The sequence below is a fragment of the Oncorhynchus tshawytscha genome, linkage group LG30 (assembly GCF_018296145.1).
Source record: "Oncorhynchus tshawytscha isolate Ot180627B linkage group LG30, Otsh_v2.0, whole genome shotgun sequence".
In the NCBI taxonomy this organism is placed as follows: Eukaryota; Metazoa; Chordata; class Actinopteri; order Salmoniformes; family Salmonidae; genus Oncorhynchus; species Oncorhynchus tshawytscha.
The window spans coordinates 46028624-46053266 of NC_056458.1; the positions used below are offsets into that span (position 1 = coordinate 46028624).

The 24643-nt window shown below is 42.9% G+C and overlaps 3 protein-coding genes across 6 annotated transcripts in view; 2 read left to right on the forward strand and 1 right to left on the reverse strand.

The window, feature by feature from the left end:
• Positions 1-2911: 2911 nt before the first annotated feature.
• Positions 2912-5285, reverse strand: supt4h1 (SPT4 homolog, DSIF elongation factor subunit). Its single transcript, XM_024408689.2, has 5 exons — positions 5080-5285; positions 4715-4821; positions 4556-4611; positions 4241-4294; positions 2912-3305 (listed from the first exon to the last, which is right to left on the reverse strand). Exons 1-5 carry the CDS (start codon positions 5146-5148, stop codon positions 3238-3240), a joined length of 354 nt encoding a protein of 117 aa, XP_024264457.1. The 5' UTR covers positions 5149-5285; the 3' UTR covers positions 2912-3237.
• Positions 5286-14028: 8743 nt separating this feature from the next.
• Positions 14029-18262, forward strand: hsf5 (heat shock transcription factor family member 5). Of its 2 annotated transcripts, XM_042309551.1 has the most exons (7): positions 14031-14216; positions 14551-15072; positions 15456-15776; positions 15899-15996; positions 16146-16583; positions 17045-17187; positions 17756-18262. In XM_042309551.1, the coding sequence occupies exons 2-6, from the start codon at positions 14559-14561 to the stop codon at positions 17177-17179; spliced, it is 1506 nt and encodes a 501-aa protein (XP_042165485.1). In that variant the 5' UTR covers positions 14031-14216; positions 14551-14558; the 3' UTR covers positions 17180-17187; positions 17756-18262. The 2 variants fall into 2 exon arrangements, with proteins under 2 accessions (XP_024264459.2, XP_042165485.1); XM_024408691.2 differs by lacking the exon at positions 17756-18262 and having other exon boundaries at positions 14029-14216; positions 17017-17181.
• Positions 18263-18497: 235 nt separating this feature from the next.
• The window catches only part of LOC112239306 (E3 ubiquitin-protein ligase RNF43), a 258916-nt gene continuing 252770 nt past the window's right edge, over positions 18498-24643 (forward strand). The window contains exons 1-2 of one of the 3 annotated variants that reach the window (XM_042309187.1): positions 18498-19479; positions 19916-20264. In XM_042309187.1, coding sequence (XP_042165121.1) covers positions 19352-19479; positions 19916-20264 — 477 coding nt within the window. In that variant the 5' untranslated portion in view covers positions 18498-19351. Of the gene's footprint in view, positions 20265-24643 lie in introns of all 3 variants that reach the window. The other 2 variants (XM_042309189.1, XM_042309188.1) reach the window with 2 other exon arrangements.

A 24643-nucleotide genomic window follows, 5' to 3' on the forward strand; every position in this document is an offset into this window, starting at 1 on the left:
TGTTTAGTGAGTCTGCCAGATCAGAGGCAGTAGGGATGACCAGGGATGTTCTCTGTTTAGTGAGTCTGCCAGATCAGAGGGTGAGTCTGCCAGATCAAAATGCAAGGAGTAAAAAGTATATTATTTTCTTTAGGAACATAGTGGAATTAAAGTAAAAGTTGTAAAAAAATATAAATAGTAAAGTACAGATACACCCAAAAAAACGACTTAAGTTGTACTTTAAAGCATTCTAAGTAGTACTTTAAAGTATTTTTACACTGGTGGTACCATTGTGTTGGGTGTCTTTGGGTGTGTCTGTCATGTGTAGAGGAAGGAAAGAGGTGGTAGCATGGTGTTGGGTGTGTCTGTCATGTGTAGAGGAAGGAAAGAGGTGGTAGCATGGTGTTGGGTGTGTCTGTCATGTGTAGAGGAAGGAAAGAGGTGGTAGCATGGTGTTGGGTGTGTCTGTCATGTGTAGAGGAAGGAAAGAGGTGGTAGCATGGTGTTGGGTGTGTCTGTCATGTGTAGAGGAAGGAAAGAGGTGGTAGCATGGTGTTGGGTGTGTCTGTCATGTGTAGAGGAAGGAAAGAGGTGGTAGCATGGTGTTGGGTGTGTCTGTCATGTGTAGAGGAAGGAAAGAGGTGGTAGCATGGTGTTGGGTGTGTCTGTCATGTGTAGAGGAAGGAAAGAGGTGGTAGCATGGTGTTGGGTGTGTCTGTCATGTGTAGAGGAAGGAAAGAGGTGGTAGCATGGTGTTGGGTGTGTCTGTCATGTGTAGAGGAAGGAAAGAGGTGGTAGCATGGTGTTGGGTGTGTCTGTCATGTGTAGAGGAAGGAAAGAGGTGGTAGCATGGTGTTGGGTGTGTCTGTCATGTGTAGAGGAAGGAAAGAGGTGGTAGCATGGTGTTGGGTGTGTCTGTCATGTGTAGAGGAAGGAAAGAGGTGGTAGCATGGTGTTGGGTGTGTCTGTCATGGAAAGAGGTGGTACAATCAAATCAAATCAAATTGTATTTGTCACATACACATGGTTAGCAGATGTTAATGCGAGTGTAGCGAAATGCTTGTGCTTCTAGTTCCGACAATGCAGTAATAACCAACAAGTAATCTAACTAACAATTCCAAAACTACTGTCTTATACACAGTGTAAGGGGATAAAGAATATGTACATAAGGATATATGAATGAGTGGTGGTACAGAGCAGCATAGGCAAGACACAGTAGATGGTATCTAGTCCAGTATATACATATGAGATGAGTATGTAAACAAAGTGGCATAGTTAAAGTGGCTAGTGATACATGTATTACATAAGGATGCAGTAGATGATATAGAGTACAGTATATACGTATGCATATGAGATGAATAATGTAGGGTAAGTAACATTATATAAGGTAGCATTGTTAAAGTGGCTAGTGATATATTTACATCATTTCCCATCAATTCCCATTATTAAAGTGGCTGGAGTTGAGTCAGTGTGTTGGCAGCAGCCACTCAATGTTAGTGGTGGCTGTTTAACAGTCTGATGGCCTTGAGATAGAAGCTGTTTTTCAGTCTCTCGGTCCCAGCTTTGATGCACCTGTACTGACCTCGCCTTCTGGATGATAGCGGGGTGAACAGCCAGTGGCTCGGGTGGTTGATGTCCTTGTAGCATGGTGTTGGGTGTGTCTGTCATGTGTAGAGGAAGGAAAGAGGTGGTAGCATGGTGTTGGGTGTGTCTGTCATGTGTAGAGGAAGGAAAGAGGTGGTAGCATGGTGTTGGGTGTGTCTGTCATGTGTAGAGGAAGGAAAGAGGTGGTAGCATGGTGTTGGGTGTGTCTGTCATGTGTAGAGGAAGGAAAGAGGTGGTCAATCAAACGCGACAAGAGGATATGTGTTTCTTCTGACAAAAAATACATCAGCTACCATCCACCTCAACCACGACCTGTTTTTTCCCCTTCATAAAACTGCCTCCTTGCACATCTGAAGCACAGTATCTTTGTCCAAGGAGACAGTATCTTTGTCCAAGTATCTTTGTCCAAGCAGACAGTATCTTTGTCCAAGCAGACAGTATCTTTGTCCAAGCAGACAGACACTCACAGTAATCGATTTTCTATTAAGATTGCTTTGAGCTAAAAAAAAGAAATAATAATAATCGCAATCACCTTATTTTCATGTTATTTCCCAGTGCCCCTTCCAGTTTACAGAGAGCACGAGGATTAATATGAGTAGTAAAGTGTACTGCTGACCTCTTGTCTATGATTCCCATCAACAGGAGGCAACTTCCTAATAACAAGGCCTGTTGAGCTACACAGCGTAGTCTCAATACAGTAACTGGACAACAGCTGACACACAAAGCAGGAACATCAATTAAATCATATCCTGTGAAATGGTTTCAAAATATGTCATTTAAAACTGTCATGGAGGCTGTGAGTCCTTTCATGATCAGAAAATATACTCTTTACCCGATTCATAATGGGAAGAAAAAAAACTGTCAATCTGTCTAGCCAGCTGTATTTGCAGTCAGCTTTGTTTTAGCGATAGAAAAAACATTGACCTAAATGAATAGTACCAACTCTCAATTGAGGGACTTATCATTAAAGACGACATTCAATCTGATAGCACTTTACCGAACAATACATCGATTAAAAGCAATGTTTCCCGGTTCGCTGAGACCACATTCACAGTAAATGCGTTATAGGTTTGCTCAATCAAAAAAATGAAAACGACAGTAAAGCAGTCAGATTGAATCATGGCCTTCAGTCATTTAATGGCTGACCTTTGTAGAAAATACATCAGTTTAGTGTAGCTCGTGACTGCCACCCGATGGACACATTAATTTAAAAGATTCATTCGGGAACCTGCAGTTACACAGCCCCATCGTGTGACTGATTGTATACTGTTACGGGGGTGTAATGATGTCAAGTGAGTTCATTGAAGACTGATGCCAGAGATTAAAATTGTTTTTATAAAAAAAATGTAGAGTTTATTATGATAAATACACTCCAGGTTTGTAAATACAATTTTTTATTATAACATAATATGAGAATGTCTATTCTAACAGAGTGAACCCATCCCATTGAAAACAAAATCGACACAAATTAAACAAGACAGTTCTATGAGACATTACACGTCATGAAAATCAGACTTTGCACTTGTGTTTGGCAAACAGAAAAGACCCATTAGCGACATCAGTCTCCACAGACTGTGTTTATGGATGTGTTGTTGCACCGTGAAGCTGTGCTGAAGATGACCGCCTGTCCCTGTAGAGAGGTAATGATCAGGCTTATGTCTTAACAGCGGTGTCTCTGGATTTGTAGATCACTCCTCTGCTCTTCAGCTCTCTCACCACCCCTGCAGGACAGAAATAAGAGCAATGTTGAGAGAGAGAGACAGAGACACAGAGAGAGAGAGAGAGAGAGACAAAGAGACACAGAGAGAGAGAGACAAAGACACAGAGAGACAGAGACACACACACACAGAGAGAGAGAGACAAAGAGACACACAGAGAGAGAGAGAGAGAGAGACAAAGAGACACAGAGAGAGAGAGAGACAAAGAGACACAGAGAGAGAGAGAGAGAGAGACAAAGAGACAGAGAGAGAGAGAGACAAAGAGACAGAGAGAGAGAGAGAGACAAAGAGACACAGAGACAAAGGGACACAGAGAGAGAGAGAGACAGACACAGAGAGAGAGAGAGAGACAGACACACACACACAGAGCGAGAGAGAGAGACAAAGACACAGAGAGACAGAGACACACACAGAGAGTGAGAGAGACAAAGACACACACAGAGAGCGAGAGAGACAGAGACACAGAGAGAGAGAAAGAGAGACAGAGACACACACACAGAGCGAGAGAGAGACAAAGACACAGAGACAGAGACAAAGAGACAAAGAAACAGACAGAGAGAGACAAAGAGACAAAGACAGAGAGAGACAGAGAGACACACACACACAGAGCGAGAGAGAGACAAAGAGACACAGAGACAAAGAGACAAAGAAACACAGACAGAGAGAGAGAGAGAGAGACAAAGAGACAAAGACAGAGAGAGACAGAGAGACACACACACAGAGTGAGAGAGAGACAAAGAGACACAGAGACAGAGACAAAGAGACAGAGAGAGAGACAGACAGACAGACAGAGTAGATGGGATTCAATGACAGCAGCTTGAGAACCCAAGAGGATTCTGCAGTTTGTTTCCTGATTTTTGAACACATATGACAACATTTTCTCAATGGCTCCTATAGTAGATGGTTGAGAAAACACACTGCCTTTGAACGTGACATACCTGGAGGTAACCGCCCTGTCACCGTCACAGCATAGACACCAGGCTTGAAGTTACCTGAACAGGAAAAGTGAAATACAAAACAGCACTAGAACATTATAGGTGGTCCTGTATGAGTCAGAGCGGACAAGGTACAAATCTGTTGTTCTGTCCCTGAACAGGCAGTTAAACCCACTGCTTCTAGGCCGTCATCGTAAATTATAATTTGTTCTTAACTGACTTGCCAAGTTAAATAAAGGTGATATAAAAAAAATACTTCAAGGAAACGATTGAAAGAAAGTCATATACCAACAAGATAACCTATGACAACACACTTACTGATTCTTTGCCACTTGGCCACCCAGCTGTCCTCGGGGCTCATCTGAGCTATGACCCTGTAAACAGAGATCGAACGCTTTTAGCAATTAGCCCACACTTGCTGTCCGGAACTGGCACTAAATCATCAATATGTCATCAATTACAAGTAGAGAACTTTACCCATCAAACGAGGAACTTGTACACTCATAGACCATCTCTCGATTCCCCTTCATCTGAAGGTACGACTCACAGTTGTCACAGCCATCATATTCAAACTGGTCAATAGTCTGTGGGGACAGGAGAAATATGGATTCAATGAATACACATGGAAAACTGGTTAGCTAGTCATGTTAGCACGTTACACAAACATTTCAGCAAACGTTACGTTTAATAGATAGTAGCGAGCTTTTTAAAACGTTTCGTTCGATAAATTGTAAGTAGCGAAGACAACCTCTCAGAGTAAGTTAGGATCTACAAATGTATGCCACTGCCAGTTGAAGAAACCAGATGGTCAGCTTTGCTAACGTTAGCTTGCTAGTATTTACCTTCACAAGAGAGCACAGAAGACATGCCCGCAAATGGCGGAGGTCCTTAGGACAAGTTTCCAACGCCATCGAGAAAATAGCAGCTGATATTTGAGAAATATATCTGCATAAGCTATAAAATAAAAGCTTTTCAAAAGCGTTGTTTTGATTTTCACCGCTGTTAACCTGGCAAGATGAAATAAGTACTTCCGGGTTACGGGTCACAGTTTTTTTTTGGACGCTTAGTTTTGAGTTTTAATTTCCCGTGCACAGTGAAATGCCTTTGTTGCAATCCCTAAAACCAACAATGCAGTAATCAATAACATAGTAGTACAAAAAAATAACATAAGGTATAACAAAAACACACGATAAATAAACATACGAAAAACAGAAAGTACGTTAGTATAAGGAGTATACTTAAAACATTAGGAACAACTTCCAGTGCTTCCAACGGTTTTGTCAAGTTGGCTGGATGTCCTTTGGGTGGTGGACCGTTCTTGATACACAAGGGAGTATGAGAAACGCAGCAGTTCAAATAAAATAAAATCAGTTCTTGACACAAACCAGTGCAAGTGGCACCTACTACCATACCCCATCTACCATTCCAGTGTTTAATTGTTATATTGTAATTACTTTGCCACCATGGACCTATTTATTGCCTTTACCTCCCTTATCTTACCTCATTTGCACACACTGTATATAGACTTGTTCTACTGTATTATTGACCATATGTTTGTTTATTCCATGTGTAACTCTGTGTTGTTGTTTGTGTCGAACTGCTTTGCTTTTTCTTGGCCAGGTCACAGGTGTAAATGAGAACTTGTTCTCAATTAGCCTAAATGCTTAAATAAAGGTGAAATTAAAAAGTAAAAAGGCATTTAAATACTTTGATTGCCCGTTCACCCTCTGAATGGCACATATACAGAATCCATGTCTTTTTCTATCGTATATAGGCGATCATATGATTTTACCCCAAAAAAGAATGATGTTTTCAAATGTTAAAAAAAATCACTCAAACAACTTTTCTGTTAAAAATAAATAAAACAGATCTGATCCCTATACAGGCTCAACCTGAGAGGGTGGGTCTTCCGTCTCCAGTAGCCCTTCCGAAGTCTTCCGAAGTAAAGTCCCCAAAATCTTCAGCTGCAGCTACAATAATGTCTAGTTTATTCGACTTCTTTGAGACTTGTACATTTTATAACTGTGGAAATGAACGCAACAAAAATCCACTTTAACACACAAGGTATCTTGTGTCTGGCAGCAAACATTTATTACAGGCTGTGATACGTCCACTACCACATCTTCACTGGCATCATTTGTTTTCTCAATTATTTTCAATCGCCTCCGCATCAGAGATTCGATTGACCACTCTAACTTTTGCCACCTCAATTTCCCCCTCCAGGAACTCAGGATCATGATCCCCCACCTCAATTTCCCCCTCCAGGAACTCAGGATCATGATCCCCCACCTCAATTTCCTTCCCCTCCAGGAACTCAGGATCATGATCCCCCACCTCAATTTCCTTCCCCCTCCAGGAACTCAGGATCATGATCCCCCACCTCAATTTCCTTCCCCCTCCAGGAACTCAGGATCATGATCCCCCACCTCAATTTCCTTCCCCCTCCAGGAACTCAGGATCATGATCCCCCACCTCAATTTCCTTCCCCCTCCAGGAACTCAGGATCATGATCCCCCACCTCAATTTCCTTCCCCCTCCAGGAACTCAGGATCATGATCCCCCACCTCAATTTCCTTCCCCCTCCAGGAACTCAGGATCATGATCCCCCACCACAATTTCCTTCCCCCTCCAGGAACTCAGGATCATGATCCCCCACCTCAATTTCCTTCCCCCTCCAGGAACTCAGGATCATGATCCCCCACCTCAATTTCCTTCCCCCTCCAGGAACTCAGGATCATGATCCCCCACCTCAATTTCCTTCCCCCTCCAGGAACTCAGGATCATGATCCCCCACCTCAATTTCCTTCCCCCTCCAGGAACTCAGGATCATGATCCCCCACCTCAATTTCCTTCCCCCTCCAGGAACTCAGGATCATGATCCCCCACCTCAATTTCCTTCCCCCTCCAGGAACTCAGGATCATGATCCCCACCTCAATTTCCTTCCCCCTCCAGGAACTCAGGATCATGATCCCCCACCCAATTTCCTTCTTCCCCCTCCAGGAACTCAGGATCATGATCCCCCACCTCAATTTCCTTCCCCCTCCAGGAACTCAGGATCATGATCCCCCACCACAATTTCCTTCCCCCTCCAGGAACTCAGGATCATGATCCCCCCACCTCAATTTCCTTCCCCCTCCAGGAACTCAGGATCATGATCCCCCACCACAATTTCCTTCCCCCTCCAGGAACTCAGGATCATGATCCCCCACCTCAATTTCCTTCCCCCTCCAGGAACTCAGGATCATGATCCCCCACCTCAATTTCCTTCCCCCTCCAGGAACTCAGGATCATGATCCCCACCTCAATTTCCTTCCCCCTCCAGGAACTCAGGATCATGATCCCCCACCTCAATTTCCTTCCCCCTCCAGGAACTCAGGATCATGATCCCCCACCTCAATTTCCTTCCCCCTCCAGGAACTCAGGATCATGATCCCCCACCTCAATTTCCTTCCCCCCTCCAGGAACTCAGGATCATGATCCCCCACCACAATTGCAACACTGTCATCCTTTTACATGCTCTTTCTTCAGTATACTCTGTTCGTCTACACACACTTGAAACATGGCCAAATCCTTTACGATTCTTAGCGGCTTGGGGCTAAAAGCTCTTATGGCGTATCTTTCCAATAACCAAGCTTCACATGCGTACTGTAGTTATTTGTTCTTTATAAAAAAAAAACGTAACAGGACTGATAGACTTTCTTCTTTTCTCCATTCACCCAGCGGGTCAGACGCCGGGCACCAACCACTCCAGGAATTCTCTTCAGGTTTTCAACTTGAACATCTCCTTTGAAGGCTCTATACCGAAGTTCAAAACACAAAACTTCTGTTGTTCCGATTCTTTTGAGGCCCACTTCAATCAAATCAAATCAAATCAAATGTATTTATAAAGCCCTTCGTATATCAGCTGATATCTCAAAGTGCTGTACAGAAACCCAGCCTAAAACCCCAAACAGCAAGCAATGCAGGCTTAGAAGCACAATCTTCCTCTGTTCTTCAGAAATACAATTCATCGAAATAAGACACTCCTGGATCACTCTTGACAGAATCCATTTCTTCAAGAGCATACTTCACCATTTGACATATCAAAACGGGTTTCCCAAATATGCATCTCAACAAGAAGCGATTCATTATAATTTACACACGTATCCTTCACTCCAATTTCCTTTTTGTTTGTCACGCCCTGACCTTAGTTATCTATGTTTTATGTGTTATTTTGGTCTGGTCAGGGTGTGATGAGGGTGGGTATGTGTGTTTTTGTCCAGTCTAGGGTTTTTGTATATCTATGGGGTTTTTGTATGTCTAGGGAAATGTAGGTCTATGGTAGCCTGAATTGGTTCCCAATCAGAGGCAGCTGTTTATCGTTGTCTCTGATTGGAGATCCTATTTAGGTTGCCATTTGCCATCTTGGTTGTGTGGGTTATTGCCTGTCAGCACTCGGTGTATATAGTGGCGGTCTGTCTAGTGGTCTGTCTAGTGGTCTGTCTAGTGGTCTGTCTAGTGGTCTGTCTAGTGGTCTGTCTAGTGGTCTGTCTAGTGGTCTGTCTAGTGGTCTGTCTAGTGGTCTGTCTAGTGGTCTGTCTAGTGGTCTGTCTAGTGGTCTGTCTAGTGGTCTGTCTAGTGGTCTGTCTAGTGGTCTGTCTAGTGGTCTGTCTAGTGGTCTGTCTAGTGGTCTGTCTGGAAGGAAGGAAGGAAGTAAGTATTCATATCATGCTGCACCTTGGTCTCATCAATATGACAACCGTGACAGAATAACCCACCAAATAAGGACCAAGCAGCGTGTGAATGAGGAGCGGACATTCTGGGCCCAGGAGAAAGATGAGTGGAGGACATCCTGGACCTGGGAGGAGGTAATGGCAGGGGACAAGACCCTGCCATGGAAGGAGGTGGAGATAGCACGGGAGGAAACGCGACGATACGAGGAGTCAAGGCAACCACAGAAACCCCAATAAATTTTTTTGGGGGGGGGGGGCACATGGAGCAGTTGGTGGAGCCGAGGAGTAAACCAGAGCCAGTCTGAGAGAAGAAGGAGGATTTGGAGGAGAGAGAAATGGGGGAGTTGTTGAGTTGGTGGAGGATGCACGGATTATGAATAAAATAACGTGTTGTCAGTTTGGTGCCACCTGAGTCAGCTCTCCGTACTCGTAATGAAACGTGTGTTAAAGTTTCGGAACAATTGATGCCGGCTATACACACCAGGTCTGGTGGTACTTTCAAGACCCAATGCGTCCTGTGCCAACTCCTCGCACTCTCAAGTGCGCTTTCCCAGTCCAGTATGTCCTGTACTCGCCCTGAGGTGTGTCACCAGCCCGGTACCACCAGTACCGGCACCACGCATCAGGCCTCCAGTGCACCTCCAGGATCCAGTATGCCCTGTTCCTCCTCCCCGCACTCGCCTTGAGGTGCGTGTCACCAGCCAAGTACCACCAGTGCCGGCACCAGGCCTACAGTGCGCCTCGGCAGTCCAGAGCGTCCGGCGACAGTTCACAGACCGGGGTCTCCGGCGATGGTCCCCAGTCCAGAACATCCGGCGATGGTCCACGCAGCGAGGGTCCCCAGCCGGGGGCCTACGGCGAGGATCCGCAGTCCAGAGCCACCGGCGACGATGTAACATTATATTTATTCTTAGGTAATCATATAAAGGGTGCATTTTCAAGATAGCATACATAGGTCGTCGCAGGTCTGTGGAGATCTTCACAACTGCTTTTAATAATCTGTGCAGAATGTCGAACGTCATTGATCACTGTACACCATAATTGTAGGCCTACTTTTAATTGTAGGCCTACTTTTAATGTAATTCGCCAACTGCAATCCAGGTCATTTTGGTTCTGCAATAAAATGAAGCACATGACTCTGTTGTATCAATAAAAGAAAATATCTGACATTCTATTCCCATTTGATCTTTGCTGTGGTTTTGAAAATGGTTGAAAGTGGTTGACGACTATCATTTGTGTCTTTTTTGAGTGGGTGAATAATGGTTGTGATATCATTCAGCAACTTCTCAATCAAATATTACCCAATTATCCACGATGAAATAGGTTGACCACATGTCCCGGATTGTGGGGGCAGTGCCGCATCACGCAACCACCACATATGGGGTCAGCTAAAAGGCAGGGGTCCACTTTCTCCCCCCAAAAATGTGACTCCTACTGGCCCAGAATCCTCTTTATCTTGACCATCGGTGCGAAAGGCTTGAACTCCGAGATCTTCACCACACCTGCCCCCTCAGGTAATTAATCCTCATTCACTTCCAATTCACGTCCAGAGCTATTGGATTACGGCTCATTCTGTTCGTACTTGACTTCAATCCTCCTCATTACTGCTAGCTTCATCAGAAAACACATAACCTACTTCCAGCCAGAGTCAAACCCGTCATTCAGAGCAGGTGTGGGGCTTGGGACTTGCCTGTTTTGCATGTTATTTTGGCATTAATACGTGTCACATATCAGTTTGCAAACAATGTAAAAAATTATATAATAATATATATGATAATATATATCATTGAGTATCATTGAATATATATCATAAAGCTGCATACAAACATGGTCTCTTGTTTGTTTTCTTGAGTAAGGCAGCTCTAAAATGCAGGTGTTTCAGCCTAGCTCAGTGTTTTCTGTGGTGGTAGGGCAAGCCAGCAGAAAATATGTGTCACGCCCTGGCCTTAGTATTTTGTGTTTTCTTTATTATTTTGGTCAGGCCAGGGTGTGACATGGGGATTTATGTGGTGTGTTTTGTCTAGGTTTTTTTTGTAGGTTATGGGATTGTGGTTAGTGAAGTAGTCTAGGTAAGTCTATGGTTGCCTAGAGTGGTTCTCAATCAGAGGCAGGTGTTTAGTTGTCTCTGATTGGGAACCATATTTAGGCAGCCATATTCTTTGGGTATTTCGTGGGTGATTGTTCCTGTCTCTGTGTTTGTTGCACCAGATAGGGCTGTTTCGGTTTTTCACGGTTCTTGTTTTGTATATTGTTTGTATTTTTCATCTTTTATTAAAGATGTTTATGAATAACCACGCTGCATTTTGGTCCTCCTCTCTTTCACCGGAAGAAAACCGTAACAATACGGAGCGTTGCACCGTGATTGGCTGGGTGTTCTGTCACTCATGGGGACACTACGTCACTGCCAAGTCTAAGAGGAGACCTCGAAAATTCTAGGCCTTTGAGGTTACATTAGGGGTCATATCTAATTACATCCAAGAAGGATGAAGGTCATTGGCCAGAGATAAAATTGCATCAAATCACATTATATGTACAGAAGCTTTGATTGGACTGATCATGTCAACATCATACTTTTCAAAATCTTAGCTAGCAGTCATCATCATGAATCAAGTCGACAATCTACTGGCTAAATCTAAATCCTTTTCAATCCGTGTCATATGAAGAGAAATAATGAAGAGAAATTATACATAAAACATATCGGTGCTCCTCGACCATTGGACATAAACATTACATAAGTTGGAAATCACAAATTCAACAGGTGGTTTGAAAGGAATCAGTGACAGTGGCTGTGTGGTCCCACATCTGGGATTAAGGGACTCTTTTTTTCCAAGTTTAAAACGATAAACAGTCAACATTGGCCATGCTGTCAATGAAGCATGATTTGTGACGCGCCCATAACAACTGTTAACATGGAACTGCAAAAACGTGACTCCAGTGAATTCAAGACAAATGGGAAGTCAGGAATAAACGAGCTCCGACTGGGAAAATACGTTTTGAACAGTCATCCAACTCGGAATTGTAAATCCGGCCTCCAGTTGTTTTGAAAGCACCATAAATCCAGAGAATGCCAGACGTTGATGATCAAATTTGCCCACAAAGGACCGCTGCGCCACCTTCCTGTTCAAGTTAGCACAGCACAACAAGGTGAGTCCAAAAATGTTTTTTATGATGCTGCATAAATGATGTAATATGCCAGGGAGATATGTAGACTGTGGCTAAGAAAGTAATACTAAGTGTATGGTGTGTAGTAAGCTGTTAGTAGCCCATGTGCCTCACCATAAATAATTTGGTCTATTTACCCCTCTTAATTTCGCCTACTGTTCTGACTTGGTGGTGCACGTGAAGCCTATAGCCTGTTTTAGGAAAATGTAATCATAGAATATTGTGAGAGCTTTCATTGGCTGCCTATATGCCCTGTTTATTTATCCTACGGTTTTGATTTGGTGTACAGGGAGAACACTGTAAGAACAGCCCATGTTTTGAATTCTGTCGCTGTACATTTCAAAAGTGCTAAACAAATAGTTATATTTACTAACTTTTACGTCCGTCCTAGCTCGCTCATTAATGTCTTAATCTAAATTACAGACGGCCTCTAATACGCTTGTCGTCCCCTTATGCCATAGCTTGTACATCTCAATTGTCATTAGAAACCACATTTGTTTCAGCAAGTCATATCAACTATGTTTTTAAAAAAAAAGGGCAGTAAATGAGGCTGAATGAAATGTTTCGCTGCCAGACAAGGCTCTGCTGATAACATGGTGTAGCAGTGGTAAAATGTTGGGACTCTGCTGTTGTGACAGCTTTATGTGGGCCCTAACAGTTTGTGGGCACCGTTATAGTGCAATTAATGTATTGTTTAGTGTTGTGTTGTGTAGTGGCTTTGCTGGCATGCGTCCCACATTCTTTTGTTGTTTTCCCACCAAAATGTACATGCTAAAATCGCCCCTGCTTCCAGCCATCTCTTCATCGACCCTAAACCTGGAATTACACTTTCATCAGAATGTAGGACTCCTTGTTCCAGGTGTGTCCATCCTTTTCCACTACTACTTTTACTCTGCGTTTCTTGACGCTGCCATGGTACGCTGCCATGGATGCTCTTTGCCCCTACTTTTTTTGTTCCTCTTTGACTTTGGCATGGTTCCTAATTTGATACCTTTTAATTGTTGCAATAGCCTTAATCCTCAAAGCCCGTTGCTGCCGCTACAACGCACAGCACAGCAGCCCCAACAAACACATGCACCCAAAGGTTCGGCAAAAAACTTTCTGCGTTGCACACCTTGGCCAGCTATAACAACCGAATAAACAAGCAGCAAACGAATCCCTCCACCTGTATTCAAAACAGCGAGGCGGGATTTTGTTGTTACAAAATCATGAAAGCCCATTGGCTAATCAGGACTGACATACAGTGGGCTTTACAACCTTGCCGTAAATAACAATGCAATTTGGAAAGGAACACATGCAATTTAAATTATTATCTCCAGTTTCTAAATAAATAACTGGGGGGTGGCGAAAATAATTGAGATAATAAACGTGAAGCCCAGGCACCTACCCCCTCCTACTGCTATGAATTCTATCTCATGGTGTAAGCATGTTTAGGCCAGTGCTTGACTTGGACTAAAATAGGTGCTGGTACTGTTTATATTTAGGTGCAGGCACCTCCTCAATACTTTTGAGCTAATATTCTACAGGTGGAGGAACTCATGCCGACATTTTTTGAGGCGCAGGTACTCAGTTCCGGTGAGCTCCTGTCCAAGTCAAGGACAGTGTTAAAGGACTGTTTTTGTTGTTGTTACTCAATCTGATTGGGTGGTCCTGGCTGCCCAGTGGGAACATAGGCTTTCAACAATTGACAGACGTTTCATGATTTTTATTTCTGAGGGTGGATTATTTATTTTGTATTATAATTCATTTATTCTTATTTTTTTTATTCTTATTTGTATTTCTGTGAGTGAATTATTATTATTAACCTTAGGTTTAAAATCAGTGACAGCTCTGCGAAAGCTGCCTCCAAAAACAAGATTCATGACGGAAAAAAAAACGACAAATACACTGAATCTGATTCTGAATGTGTTATAAAAACGGACCCTCTTTTTTTCCTCAACTCGGGAAAACTCGTGAACTTCCATAGCGCGAGCTTCGTCTTTGATTCATCATCGCGCTCGAGGATGTTTGGAACGTTTTTTTTTTTCGTGGAATTTGAACGGATTCTAAATCAACTGTTCCGGAATATTTTCAACGGTTCTGAGGGAGATTGATCAAAGCTATTGTGTGTTAAACAAGACTACATATAATTACACACATTTACAGAAACTAATCACATTATGAATATTTAGCTATATACATTGTAGTTTATTAAACTTCCGTTATTTCCGTTGACTTGCCTTAAAGCACTTGATAACCGTTTTAGCTAGTTCGATAACGAAGAGGAGCTAGCTAACGTTAGCTACAAGTAACGTTACTAAGCTAACGATGTTAGCAGTTTGCCAATTGAATCGAGAACAAAAAAAAAACTATTTAGATAGGTTCTTTAATTAGATATTAATATACACTTGATAAGTTGTCACTGATTTTTGTATTTTTTTGTTTTGTTTCTCAAACAGGCGAAAATATGGAGCTCGAAGAGGAACGCCTCACCATCCCCATCAATCCCAACAATTTCCCAGCGAAATTGTGGCGTTTGGTGAATAACCCCAAAAATCGATCGATACGTTGGGATCCCTGTGGTGAGGGTTTGATAATCGACCAGCAGCTATTTGAATCAGAGCTGCTGTCACCCCAGAAACAAACGTTTGACACCACTGACCTTTTCAAAACAACCAACTTTACAAGCTTCAACCGCCAGCTGAATCTTTATGGGTTCAGGAAGGTGGTCCATGGCCCCGGGGCCTCGGAGAAGAATGATGTCTCATCTCCGATGGATGGGATAAAACACCACTTCCACAACCCGAACTTCAAACAAGATCATCCCGAACTGCTGGTGAATCTTAAGAGGCTGACAAGCAAAAACAAGGCGAAGATGGAAGCTGGCCTAGAAGTGAACTGCCGGCCCCCAGCAAATCGTTTCCACCGACTCATGGCAAATGGTGATGGTGGTGAGGAGAGAGTTAAAGTAGATAAAAGAGGTACACTCAAATTGTCAATCATACCTGTACTTTGTATTTTAAACCAAAATGAGTAGTAACTGTAATTTAATAGCACATTTTTTAATTTTTTAAAATATTTTTTTTACTAGGCAAGTCAGTTAAGAACAAATTCTTATTTTCAATGACGGCCTAGGAACAGTGGGTTAACTGCCTGTTCAAGGGCAGAACGACAGATTTTGTACCTTGTCAGCTTGGGGATTTGAACTTGCAACCTTTCGGTTACTAGTCCAATGCTCTAACCACTAGGCTACACTGCCACCCCTAAATTAATTAAATAACATACTTTTTTGTGCCATAACTTGTGTGCCATAACTTCTCAACCATGATACTCATGATATTGCTGTCATTCAATGTTTCCACAGGTTCCATGTTTGTTGGTCAGGTAAAACGACCATCTCCTTACCAACAGTACCACCAAAGCAGAACCCAGCCCATGAAAGACTATGATCGGACCCCTATCCCACCCCGCGGCTGGATCATGGGTCATGGGGATGCCCCCTCCCCCACCACCTTCTACACAGACAAGGGAATCCCCATATCTGTCATCCACCGGTTCCCTTCAGACACTTCCTGCACTGTGCAGTCCAGTCCGACTACTGTGCACATCCAGCAGGGTTCACAAAGCCTGGCAAACAGCTTGATCCCTCACCATGCTCAGTACCGACCTGGATTCTATTCCCCTGGTAACTATAATAAACCATACCATGGAAGCACCCATTAGTTGAATAGAGAAACACTGTGATTTCCTCATAAACAGTCATAGAAGTTTATTTATATACTTCTTGATTGTGTTTGTTTTTTTCAGCATCAGTGTGCCAATGCTGCCCCCCAGGCTCAATGAACTCGGACTGCCATAGTGCCCACCAGACAACTCCCTCATACTCCCATTACAGCTATTACCAGGTAGGTGGGAATCTAACTACTACCCACTACTACCCAGCATGTCTGCGAATCTTTCCAGTGGGATCTAGAATTCATATGGGTGAAAATATGCAGAGCATATGAGTCAACATTTCATGCTTGAAATGTATATTTTTAAATCCCATTTCTAGCCAAACTGTCCTGTGGGCTTTCTGTATCCTGGCAACCAAAACCAGGACTGGCAGAGCAGTGAAACCCAGGAGACCAAGAAGAGCGATGTCAACCTGGACACAGTCTTCCAGCTAGTGGACGAGTTGCACCACAATTCCCCCAAAATACGCATGGTCAAAGTGGAGACCCCAGAGCGCCAGCAGCCGGTCCTGTCCACCTCTACATCATCAGGGCCCCAGCCCATCACCACCATACACAGCTCCCCTCACACAGTCACTGTCTCCTCCCAGCTTGACTCCTCTTTTAACTCCAGCCCAGTGACTTCACGCGGGCCCATCATTATAGCAGTCCCGGGGAACGTTCCTCCTCAGGGAATAGCCATCACTGTCGGTGGTCCCAAGGCTGAGCAAGCAGTGAAGAGGGAGGACAAACCTGTGTCTGTGGATGCCTATCAGAAGGTAAGCTAGCTTAGTTTTGTAAAAACCTGTGTCTGTGGATGCCTATCAGAAGGTAAGCTAGCTTAGTTTTGTAAAAACCTGTCACATGGAGGCTATATCTATCAGAATCAGAATCACTTTTATTTGCCAAGTACATTTACACATACCTGGAATTTGAATAGGTGCTGCCAGAAATAGACAAATGTATCGACAGAGAAATGTACACAAAGTCAATATACATAATTATACAATATAAATACAGCAAACATACAACTATAGAGTATAGACTGATTTACAGTGAGGATATGCAATTTACAAAACCAGCGTATTTATAACTGAGTGGAAAGAGAAAGCAAAAATACTCAGTCCGTATGACTTAGTAATCAACTTAATTATTAAACAGGTATGGTATGGATGGTCATCAGCGGTCCTGATGAGCTCTGTTGTATAATAGGAGATGGATCATGCTGTGATTTCCCCAGTGCCCTGAGGAAGCATCAGAGTACATCACCAAGGTGAAGGAGATCCAGGTGCTGGACTCAGACGTCTGCAGTGTTCTACATGATGTTACTGTCTGCAGCCTCAGCCTGGAGAACAAGCACCAGACAGCAAACTAAATCTCCTGGTAAGACAACTATCCACTTAAACTTCTGCATAATCCTTGCTGCTGCTATCTTGGCCAGGAGTCCCTTGTAAAAGAGATTCTTTATCTTAATGGGACTTTCCTTGGTAAATAAAAAATAGGCAGAGGATCTCCCGATCCCCCGGAGATGAAGATTCGTATCAAGTTCAATGCATGTGTTTCTATACATCCATTTCACGTGCCGGTTTTTGTGGCGCCCCCCGGTCACATTTCTCATTGTCAATCGTACTATGCTATTATATTCAGTTCTGTTTTATGTTGTTAGAATACTATCGTTGTGATCTTGCAGACAATGATTTAGCTTTGATCTAACGTAATTAAACAAGCTTCACCATTTGCTAGAGTAGCCTGTGCGTAAGATAGAGAATCCTGCACATGCGCAGACGCTGTTGGGACCTTTAGCTGTTGGGAAGAAGGGTCCAGAGAAGTCTGATCCGCAGCCACTCCGTTTTAATAAAACAATACACAGTGAAGAATAATGTCAACGGGGAGGAATAGATCAGGGGGATCAGGACAAAATTAATGTACACATTTTAATTTCATCTTTTAGATCTGAACTTGTTGGTTGAAGTGGCATGCACGCAAGAATGTTGACCATAGTCGGACCAGGATGTCCCAAGTTTTCAGTTTTGCTACTCATGCTCAAGTCTGAATTTGCTGTAGCTTCTTGTTGAAATACGTTTACCTATGTTACTTGTATGTCACTGATAAAGAAATATATATTTTCCTGATAGTACACATATTGGACATTGTACATAGTTCAGCCCTGTTCTAATTTATTCTTATTTATATGATAACCTTTACAGCATTTTAATTGGCATATGACAGTTTTATTCTGAATGCTTAATCTTGGAATGAATTAATGCATACCAAGATTTATTTGTCATTTTTAAGTTAAAGAACAAGTACCTTTTAATGTTTATTCCTCATTTGTTTTAGTTTGACACCAAAAAGTTTCTGTTTTAACTGTTAATTATTTTTAAAATAATTTCTGACTTCTGGACATGATATAATTGGTTTATAATGTTAAAAGATTCTTATGATTAAAATGTGATATAATTCAGAGGTTCTTTGCGTTTCATTTCTTGCATCTTGTTGTTGTTTGTATGGAGGCCTCAAAAGTGGGCTACAGTCTACTGGTAAAGGGTCCATTCTGGGATCTTTTATCTATTGTTAAAGGAGATGAAAAAGTGACGCCAGGCTGTTACCAGTGTTGTCAGCTGGAGGGCGCCCTGTGTCGTCTGTGTTGGAAGTGCAGCTCCACCCTCGGTGACAGGCAGTCAGCAGGTAGACAGACACAGTCGATGAGATCCCAGGGGAGGGAGACTCGACTAGGCATGCTTCAGGACTTAGTAAATGTACACTCGTGTCTTTTTGAAACTTTTCAAAATGTGTATGACCAATATTAGTGTTTTAACGACTCGCGTTTAAACATTTGTTAAACCTTTATTTTCAGTACCTCATAATACGGAAGTTTATATTATATTTGTTTAAGCAGCAGCGGGAAGGATCTATTTTCAGAATTGTTACAACTTTCAGACGTGGAACTTGGGGAAAATACTTTTTTGGAGGCTGCCAAGGAGCGAACAGGTTTTTAGATGCGTAGCAACTTTAGTGGGCGATAGACATAATTTTGGCTGCAGAAACGACACGAGATTTATACTCTTAATTAATTAACTAGTTACATGTTAAGTAACTAATGCAACGATTCCATTGGATTAGTTCAACTTTTCAAGAGTCCGGAAATCAACGTTGTCAACTTTACAGTCGCATTTTTGTCAAAAGATTGTCGCTACGGAGCCTATGAAAGTTACTATTGCATTTGTCGTTTACTGTATTGTCGCCTTTCATCGTGGAATCCGTCATATCAACCAACATCAACCTGACTTTGTTCCTCTTGGTTTCTGAAACCCCTGGGTGGGGATATCGTCACAATATCCTATCCAGCGTAAAGAGTCGGGGATTTGCTTTTTAGGTATTTGACAACTTGTTGCATCTGGAGCCCCCTGCCAGATTTGACTTTTTGTTTTCTTGCTCTGGAAATGGAATAGCGGTACATTGGATACACTTTGGTTTTAAATCAGGCAAAACTGTAGAATGTCTATAGTGGGTTGGGCACGAATTAAAGTTCAAACATTGTTGCAAAATGTTTATTGAAATCTTGCCAGTGGTTGAAGATTACAAGAGCCGCCGTGTGCCCGGACTGAACCGATCTGTCTATGATAACTTTAACAAGCACGTTGAAAACGAGGACCGGACCGCTGTTTATCTCATGTAAGGCGCTCGTGCTGTATGTGAACGGTGAACTAAATGTAAAGTCTATTCAACTATAAGCGACGCAATTCCAATTATTGATTTGATGTTGTCGAACTTGTGCATGCAATGTTTGGCCTCTCCTGTTAGTGATACCGGTTAACACACATGATCTAAATCTTATTTTATTAGGCTAAGTATGTTATATTTATTTGATGGTTAGCAATTCCATAATTTAGAAGCAAACGTTCAGATTTGTTTCTTATGAGTGAATATGAAGACCACTTTACTTGGCGTGTTTAATAACTGTTTTTACCTGGAACAAACGTTCAAAGCCGGATAAGAATTCATTACAAAATCACAAGACAACACGGCAGTCCGTGAGCCTTAACACTTTGGATAAAACCCTCTATTTCGAGTCGTTTTCACGGGTTTCTACCATTTCTAACCCATAAAGCAGAGGACCAGCGCTGGGCCATATATTTCTTGTCCTGAATCAACATTGGTGGTTACCAGCTTTTGAAGTCCACGATGTACACCCGGAGCCCGCCGCTACAGCCGATCCAATGATCGTTCTCCAGCGGCGACTGGCCGGGCTCTGGCCGTGGCTGCTCATGGCGGCCCTGCAGGTGGTGTTTGGCCAGACGGGCCTGGAGCTGGCGGCGGCCGTCGAGACGGAGCGCTCGGCCCTCAGGGCTGTCATCAAGGTGACACTGCTGAGACCCGAGCCAACGGGGAAACCCATCACTCTGGAAGGGCTGTTTGTCGGAGGGAGCGCCGGCTCTGCAGAGGGGAAGCTCATGCAGGTACGTGTCAAGTCATAAAGGTTCCCAGGTCCACCAGATCATATGCAGTGCAATTCAAGTCGAGTGCATACTGGCTACCTTTTCTAGTTTGGCTTTCAATAACTATTTGCTAATACATTTTCCAAAGTGTGGTTATTGGCTTAAAATACCCCATGCATCTTTAATCAGTTATGTCACATTGATTCAGTCCGTTGAGATGCAGTATGTTGTGTTATAGGTCTGGTAGGCCATTGGACTGTGTCTGGTATAGATGCTGTAAAGTGGTGGATGGAAATGCCATGGGAAAGATGCTTATTTAATACTATTTTGAAGTAAAAATCTGGATGGATGTCAACCCCAATATACAGTATGTTCATGTCATCACCAATCAACAGCATTCCATTTAAAATGAATATCATCACCACTATGCTACCAGTTTATAAGAACGGGAGTTAGCATTTTGCAGTCACTTATTCTAAACCTGAAAAGGGACAACTTCTAAATGTTATGCAGGAAAAACAATCAATACACTATATGGCCATTAAAATGTTCGTTGGAACATCTCATTCCTAAATCATGGGCATTAAAATGGTGTTGGTCTCCCTTTTGCTGCATCAACAGCCTCCACTTCTGGGAAGACTTTCCACTAGATTTTGAAACATTGCTTTGGGGACTTCAGCCACAAGAGCTTTAGTGAGGTCGGGCACTGATGTTGGGCGATTAGGCCTGGCTCGCATACAGTGTTCCAATTCATCCCAAAGGTGTTCGATGGGGTTGAGATCAGGGATATGTGCAGGGCAGTCAAGTTTTTCCACACAGATCTCAACAAACCATTTCAGTATGGACCTCGCTTTGTCATGCGGAAACAGGAAAGGACCTTCCCCAAACTGTTGCCACAAAGTTGGAAGCACAGAATCGCAGTGGTGGAAAAATAACCCAATTGTCATACTTCAGTAAAAGCAAAGTTAGAAAATGACTCAAGTAAAAGTAAAAGTCACCCAGTAAAATACTACTTGAATAAAAGGATCTGTTTTTAAATATACTTAAGTATATTTTAGCAATTACATTGACTTTTTATACTTAAAATATCAAAAGTAAAAGTATAAATAATTTCAAATTCCTTATATTAAGCAAACCAGACGATAGCATTCTCTTGGCATCCGCCAAACCCAGATTTGTCCTTCGGACTGCCAGATAGTGAAGCGTTGATTCATCACTCCAGAGAACACGTTTCCACTGCATCAGAGTCCAAAAGCAGTGGGCTTTACACCACTCCAGCCGACTCTTGGCGTTGTGCATGGTGATCTTAGGCTTGTGTGTGGCTGCAATGCCATGAAACCCATTTCACGAAGCTTTGACAAACAGTTCTCGTGCTGATGTTGCTTCCATAGGCGGTTTGGAACTCGGTAGTGTGTGTTGCAACCCAGGACAGAAGATTTTTACGCGCTTCAGCTGTCTCGTTCTGTGATCTTGTGTGGCCTACCACTTCATGGCTGAGCCGTTGTTGCTCCTGGACGTTTCCACTTCACAATAACAGCACTTACAGTTGACCGAATAAGCTCTAGCTGGGCAGAAATTTGCAGAACTGATTTTTTGAAAAGGTGGCATCCTATGATGGTGGCAAGTTTAAAGCCACTGAACTCTTCAGTACAGGCCATTCTGGTGCAAATGTTTGTCTATAGAGATTGCATGGCTGTGTGCTTGATTTTATACACCTGTCAGCAACGGGTGTGGCTGAGATAGCCGGATCAACTAATTTGAAGGGGTGTCCACACACTTGGGTACGTAGTGTATATCCAAATCAGACTTAAGTAACCACATTGTGTGCCTGTTACAATACATAAATCATGATGGATTTGACTTATATCCACTTAGTTAGATCAGATTGGTTGACTCTGCCAATCCAACGTCCTTCTAATCCCCCACAGTCTGCGTTCCATTGACGTCGTTACTGAATCTGATTCGCATCAAGAGCACCACAGGCATCATGCTCCCGTTTGAGCTGATGCTTATGGCTTGTTTTAACCATGTTTTCCACCCTGGCTCGCTTGACTTTGGCACGTTCACCTTGGCAAACTGAAGTTAACACTCCCAAACCACCAAAGAACCCCCCCATAAGACAAACAGGGTTCAATCTCAGGCCAGCTTTTTTTTGTAATCTTGTCGATCTCAGTCACTATAATGTAATAAGTTATTGATCTGCTAGACCTATAATGCTGTCGCTATAGTGGAAGCTGTCTTTGTTATTACTCGTTGTTATGCTGTTTTGTGTGATGACAGAATATCAACATTCTTCCGGAACAATAGTGTTGACATACAATACATATTTCAATTTTTATTGTTTTTCTTCCTGCCTGCCGATACCCTACTGGTTAAGGGGTTAGAGTGCCGACTTCTCCACCCAAACATTTTATCAAGCTGATAGATTTCTAGTTACCTAAATTATTAGAGCCAGCCAAGTTCTGAAGTTGCTGGAAAAACTCCCCATTTTAATATTTCATACTGAACATAGGGATTACACATCAAACAATGCATTCCATGCATGTTCAATAGTCGAGATCAAAAGCTGCATTTAAAAACCGTATATGTATCATTTACTCATGCCCTTACTGGGCAGAATGGACATGCCAAAACCATAGGCATACATGTACAGTAAAAATTACAGTAAAGACCACATCTTCCCTCTCCAACTATTCTTCAAGCCAGGCCCCTCACTCTGTGGTGCCTAGTTTTTCCACTCTGGTGCCTAGTTTTTCCACTCTGTGGTGCCTAGTTTTTCCACTCTGTGGTGCCTAGTTTTTCCACTCTGTGGTGCCTAGTTTTTCCACTCTGTGGTGCCTAGTTTTTACACTCTGTGGTGCCTAGTTTTCCCAGTTTTCACACTCCGTGGGGTGTAGTTTTCTCATTCCGTGGGGTGTAGTTTTCTCATTCCGTGGGGTGTAGTTTTCACACTCCGTGGGGTGTAGTTTTCTCATTCCGTGGGGTGTAGTTTTCTCATTCCGTGGGGTGTAGTTTTCTCATTCCGTGGTGTGTAGTTTTCTCATTCTCATTTTGATTCTGCCATGTATTCGTGTTGTTGGGGAACTAAAGCAAGGCTAAGTCAATTTATTTCTCGATCGGAGAAGAAAGGGAGGACAGATGAGGTACTGTAGGGACTTGTCTGTCCTCACTCACCAGGTGCAGGAGGCATTTTGAATGGATAACCAGATGCTGCAGACAGCCTTAATTGATAAGAAAGTACATGGCCTTTTCCATGGGGGAATGTCCAATATTAGACATGGTGGTGAAGAGGAGTACAGTGGATTTTATAAGAAATATATGCTCACCCTACATTTGCTTTAATGTTTGTGTGTGTGTGTGTGTATGCTCTTAGAAAATATGGTTCCAAAAGGGTTCTTCGGCTGTCCCCGTAGGAGAACCCTTTCAAGAACCCTTTTTGTTTCCATGTAGAACCTTCTGTATAAAGGGTTCTACATGGAACCCAAAAGGGTTCTACTTCGAACCAAAAAGTGTTATTGAAAGGGTTCTCCTATGAGGACACCCAAAGGACCCTTTAGTGTTCTAGATACCCTCTTAGGGGAAAAAAAGGTGCTATGTGTGACGTTGATTCTGGATAACATGTATTTTTAGAGCTGTGTTTCCATAGCAGTGCTGCTGAGAAGATCAGAGGAATCATTCATTTACATTGAGGCAACGAGGCCTTTCTTTCCTTATAACACTGTGTGTTTCTGTGATATGTCACGTTAGATCTGAGCGATAACGTTGGACTTGACCTGGAAGGAGGAGTGCATTACAGAGTTTTATTTTTGTAAGAAAGTCCTTTCTAGATTCCTGTTTTACTGAGAGTGCATCCCAAAAGGCATCCTATTCTCCATATTGTCCACAACTTTTGATCAGGGCCCAAAGGACACTGGCCAAAAGTAGGACAGTTAGGTATATGGCAAATTGGGTGCCATTTGGGCTGCATTCTGGGTCTCTGTTCTACACCAGGTGACAAGGTTGATCAGGGTTGTGGAAGTGATAGCTGACATTACAGTATTTCCCTGAAGGTGTGAAGTGATCGTTAGGCTTCTGACTGCTGTTGTTCACTCAGCTCAGTTTACTTACCTGGGGACGATGACAGTTCTAATCCAGCAACGATAAGATCCCTGTTTATTTTTCCTTCAGGTGAACACAAATCCCAACTCCACTCTGAGTGTAGTCTGTGATGATGGTGGTGACGTTTGGCCGGCTCTGCTGGGGCCAAATGAGGTACTCTGGTCTAGGCCTGGGGTACACCACCTCTTATTGAATCAACATGTGTTCACTTCTAATCCACATCTTTGTGGTCCTCTGTAAGCACTCAAATGTTGGTGGACTTACAGTTTAGTCAGTTGAGTTAGTTTCTTATTGCTTTACCC